At 48.5% G+C, this 5,176-nt stretch overlaps 1 protein-coding gene across 1 annotated transcript in view; it reads right to left on the bottom strand.

Annotated features, from left to right (window-relative positions):
- Positions 1-1,733: 1,733 nt before the first annotated feature.
- IRAK2 (interleukin-1 receptor-associated kinase 2) overlaps positions 1,734-5,176 on the bottom strand; it is a 71,215-nt gene continuing 67,772 nt past the window's right edge. Inside the window, exons 8-10 of the mRNA XM_012646563.1 lie at positions 3,858-3,967; positions 2,007-2,298; positions 1,734-1,754 (exon numbers count right to left, since the gene is read on the bottom strand). Coding sequence (XP_012502017.1) covers positions 1,734-1,754; positions 2,007-2,298; positions 3,858-3,967 — 423 coding nt within the window. The remainder of the gene's footprint in view (positions 1,755-2,006; positions 2,299-3,857; positions 3,968-5,176) is intronic.

The raw sequence follows: 5,176 nt of genomic DNA, 5'->3' as shown, positions 1-5,176 counted from the left end.
AAAAAAAAAACAAAACAAAAAAGAAAGAAAGAAAGAAATTGACAAACCTGCTTTGAACAGGAATTCTCAGCAGACATTAACAGCATGGTGGTTAAGGGTCCTACAGCCAGACAGTCCTGGGTTCAAATTCTGACTCTACTCCTTACATGCTCAGGTGATCTTTGAGCAAGTAACTAAAATCTGAGCTTCAATGCCCTCATTTGTTAAATGGGGATCTAGCAGCTGTGAATATTAAAGGAGTGACTAGCCTACTCCTTTAGAGAGAGAGTGAAAGCTCTCTCTCCCAGCCTCTCTTGAAGCAAGTCAGAATAGGGTAACATTTACTGCCAAGAATCTCTCCAAACCTGGAGGAAGGGAAGGATAGTGCTTTGAGACCATCCGAGCCTGTGGGGTTAATAACGGACTGGCGGTGGCAGGGAGGGAGCAGCAGAGGGCGCTCCTGCAGCAAGTGGGTCAGGCACCAATTGACAAGGGACTCCTGCCCACTGCCAGGAAGAAGAGAACAAGGGCAAATGAATAAACATACATTTCCTCTGCCACTTCCACGTGGCAGGCTCTGTGCCAGGCCCTGAGAAACGCACTGTGCTCCCCACAGGAGGAACCAAAGTTCAAAATCATGACCATAAATCAGTGGCAGGGATAAGAAAAAGGGTGAGGGGAGGCAGTGGGCACTCAATGAATGAGTGAATGAATGAGTGAGGAAGTCAACTATGACACCGAGAGCTGAGTTAGAAGGTCAAGGGTAAACAGATATCCGGAGTGAGGACATGAAGGTAGGAATGACAGTAGCCACAATAGTGACAATATTCTCCGTCCGTGCAGGGTACCGTGCTAAGCAGTATATGTACCTTATCCCCTTGCCTCCGTATTATCATTACCCTCACCTTACAGAAGACACAACCAGGCCCAGATAGAGGTGAAGTACCATAGGTCACACAGCTGGAAGTCACATAGCTGGGGCTAGGTGACGGTGCCTAGCGGCCTAGGGGTTCAGTCCCCTGGTTCTTAGAGGAGCAGGAGCCTGGGCTCACCCTCTGAGCTTCACTGAGCAACTCAAAGTAAGGTTGAGGGAGGCAAGGAAACCAAGAGAGCTGGACAGGCTGGGAGACCCAGGGGCGCAGAATCTGGCATTAGGGCTGAGGGCAGAAGGTGGCTCAGGGCCAGGGCTCTAGTGGCAGCGGGGGACAGACAGGAGACTGTGGTCAGAGGGAGGAAGTGCAGAGTTCCAGGCTAGAGAATAAGAGAGAGAGGGCAAGACCCGAGCTGCTACTGTTTGCACTTGGCTGAGGCCAACCAGACTGTCACTTTTCTCAGCCAGCGTTTCCCAGATTGAGTTCCTTGGAACACTGGTATGAACAGATACTCTGAGAAAACAAGCTTTCAGAGTCACATGAATTTGGGAAACACTGCCCACCCTTCTCTGCTGAATTCACAATTACCAGATTAATGGCTCACTAACGGCTCATTAAAAGCTCAAATTAATCTGGTGGTAAAGAAACCTGCTTCACCCAGTATTTCCCAAACCTATTTGGCTCCACAGGGATCCGAAGGAACTGATGTTCTACAGGAATATACTTTGGAGATCATGAGGGACTGTGTTTAGGTTATATTTACAGCCCAAGTGCCTGGCACATGGTACTGACAGGCAGGGACAGTGGCGGGGGCGTGGCTGCTGAATGGCCAGCAGATGAACAAGCCGGGACAACTGGATGGCTGCACGGGGGTCGGGGCGGTCAGGAGATGACATCTGTAGCCTACGAGAATATGGACACTCGTGAGCGGCTTTACTTCAAGTGCTACAAACTTTTTCTATAATAGGCCAGGCCACAGAGTAAGTATTTTAGCCTTTATGGGCCATATTTAGTCTCTGTCACATCTTCTTTTGTTTTTTTAAATCTTGTCCTTCATAAATGTAAATGCTATTCTTAGCTCACAGGCCACACAGAACAGGCATCTGGCCAGGTCTGGCCCGTGAGCCACAGCGCCAGCCCCTGCTGCGCTCCCACGGAACGCGTCTCTGTGCCGCCACCGCACCCTGTGCTACAAAGAGCTGTGGGAAGGATGGGTGAGCGCGTGCCCAGGTCTACGCAGGAAGCTCTTACTATTCCATAGCTGAAGATGTCCACTCGCTTTGTCAGCTGCCCCACCCTGATGAAATCTTCTGGAAGATATGCGGCTGAGGCCTGGAAAAGGTGGGTCTTCATCATGGTGTACTTTGACCTTTTGTTGACAGGACACAGGTGAGCCAATGGGTGAGCCAGCTTGGGGATGAGATTTTGGTCCAACAAAACATTGGAGCTGTGGAAAAGAAAGCAGAGAGAACCTTCTCATTTTGAGCTAGATAGAGGTTGCCATGGAGACCCTTTTGGGAAACAACTTAGCAGTGGGCAACTTGGTGCCTGCAGGTTGGGGTCACTGAAGACCCTCCACATGGAGTTTCTGAGCCAGCCCTGACAGGGGAGAGGAGGGTCTGTGCCCTCCAGCAAGTGGGGGTGGAGTTAAGATTCAAACTTCCTGCCCCTGGAATGTAGCCAAAGAGGTGCAGCTTCCCTGATCCCCCCAGATGCCAACCCTCATCAGCCTCGGCTTGATCAAGCCCACGGGTTATGCTGGCCTGGCTGACTCAAGCCTAAATGCCAGCATCCTTTGTGGCTGGACCTGCCTAGATCGTGGGGAGTAAGAAAAGCAATAAAAATATCCTTTGGAAAAAAAAAATATATATATATCCTTTGGCCCAGGCGTCTAACACATGGACGTGAACTCTGAGAAAGTACTCCAAAGGAAATTTTAAAAAGCCAAGCTACGTGTGTAAAAATATTCAGTGTAGAACTAACCTCAAACAGGACTTTAAAAATCAGACACCAATTCCAATATCCACTATTAGGAGTGTTAAGTAAATAATGAGCAAATTCCTTTAATGGAAGACAAAGAAGTCACTAAGAAATATGACTGAGTTCATGATAAAAACAAACAAACAAGCAAGAAATAAAAGAACCCATGATGTATGCAATGTGGGGAAATGTTTACCATGTTTAAATGAAGGGGGAAAACACAGAGCATGAATTGGTAATTGGGTAACAGTGCTGCGTTAGGGCTGAGGATTAGCGTGGGCAGGTACTGAAAAAGAAACAAAACGGAGGCTCTGATGAGTCAGGGGGTGGGTCAGCAATGACTTCTTACCTTTCTTGGTATTACAATTGTCAGTGCAGTTAAATAAAAATCAGAGGAGAGAAAAGGGGAAAAGGCCTTCCTTGTGCCAAATGGACAGAGAACTTTGGGGAAGCTTGAGTTCCATGGCTCTGGGGCATTTCTACCAGGTTTTCTGTTATCTTCTGGAATCTTTCCCCCTGCTGCCAGTCCCCAGACAGGCACCTCTCACTCTTGGATGCATGGCGCGGAGATGCTGCCTACCCTGCAGGAAGCCTCCCTGACAAGATGCTAACACCAGCAGATACACAAGCACCAACAGATCCACGAGCAGGGAACAGGTCTCCGAGAAAGCCTGAACAAGGAGCTCAAAAATCCCAGGGGGCGTGGCAAACATGGCTCAAGGCTCAAGGCTAGAGTCCAGGCCAGCCGCCGAGTGGACAGCGAAACGCACCGGAGTGTGGAAGGCTTGTTGGGAAAACAGCATCTCAGAAAGACGATGTGGAGGCAATTCATGCTGAGAGCAATCTGACTCAGAGCACAACACACAAACACTGAGTTTTGAGGGCGTAGCAAAGAAAAAGATACCCAAGGAGTGGAGGGGAGGAGAAAAAAACAAAGAGAAGAGAGACAGAGAGGGGACACAGGAATAGTTCTGGTCCCATCCTTGCAGCCCAGGCCCTCGGTGGGGTCCAGCCCACCTGTCTCACCTCTTGACGTTGCTGTGGATGATCTCCAGGCCATGCAGGTGCTCAATGGCACAAAGCAGCCCCAAGCAGATGCTGACACGCTGGGGCCAGGGGAGAGGGTCTGAGCCACCCTAAGAGAAAGAAAAGGAGAAACAGTCACACCTGTGCCTTTTTAAAGTCCTAATGGCAGGGTCCAGCGCTCCTGTCTCTCCTCCTGCCCTACATGCTCTCTGCAACAGGCTCGGCCAGCAGGATTTCTTGGCATGACACTGTGGGTTTCGACATGAGGCAGGTTGCGGTGTAACTCCCAGTTCAGACGTGCACTAGCTGTGTGACTTTGGAAAAGACACTTAACGTCTCAGAGCCTCAATTTCCTGGGGTATAAAATAGAAACGTCAATTCCTATGTTTTAAGGTAGTTTATAAGGATTCAAGAGAGTATACATAATAGTGCCTGCCACACAGTAGGTACTCACTAAATAGCTTATTTTTTATCATGACTATTACACTGGCAGCTCTGGAATTTCTCCATAGGAGGGGCTGGTTGGAAGCGGAGCTAGGGAGCTTGTGTTTGCACCCCAAGCACATGAGCCTTACACCAATTCTGTGTGTATTAGGGAAACTTCACAGTGCTGATGGGGATTGCAGCATGGGCTAAAGCCTCTAATTTGTCCCCAGGTACTGCCACTGTTGTTCTAAGACTTACTCTCCCAGGCTAAGTCACCACCTATTTTTCGAGCCTTGCCTTAGAAGAACTAGCCTGGACGACTTCTGCTAATAGATTTCTTCTCAAAAACCCTGACATCTAGGCCAGGTGAACCCAATTTAAAGCCCTGGCCTGACACTTGTCAGCTGTGTACCTTTAGGCATGTCACTTTGTCTCTATGTGCCAGAGACTCCTCTTTCGAAAGATGGGGGGAACCTCTTTGGCTGTGGTAAGGCTGGAAGGAGACAATATGTGTAAAGCGCTCACCATGGTGTCATGCACCGAGTGAAGCTCAGAAAAGCTAGTGATGACTAGCGTACCATGAATAACTGCTTTGTCTGGCCCCTGCCAAGGGAAGCAATAATTCTGTTATGGAGTAACTCTTTTCCTCTGAGGATTTTATAAGCAAAAGGTCTGTTTTAAAAATTATAATTTTTAGGCTGGGTGCCGTGGCTTACACCTGTAATCCTAGCACTTTGGGAAGCAACAAGCGGGAGGATTGAGGCCAGGAGTTGGAGACCAGCCTGGACAACATAGTGAGACTCCATCTCTACAAAAAATTAAAAAATTAGCCAAGTGTGGTGGCACATGCCTGTAGTCCCAGCTACTTTCTATAAAAAGAAAAAAATTCATTT

This window comes from Propithecus coquereli, unplaced genomic scaffold (genome assembly GCF_000956105.1).
Source record: "Propithecus coquereli isolate 6110/MARCELLA unplaced genomic scaffold, Pcoq_1.0 Scaffold107, whole genome shotgun sequence".
Classification (NCBI taxonomy): Eukaryota; Metazoa; Chordata; class Mammalia; order Primates; family Indriidae; genus Propithecus; species Propithecus coquereli.
Note: the sequence above shows the minus strand (reverse complement) of the source record. Positions and strands in the feature narration are given on the sequence as shown.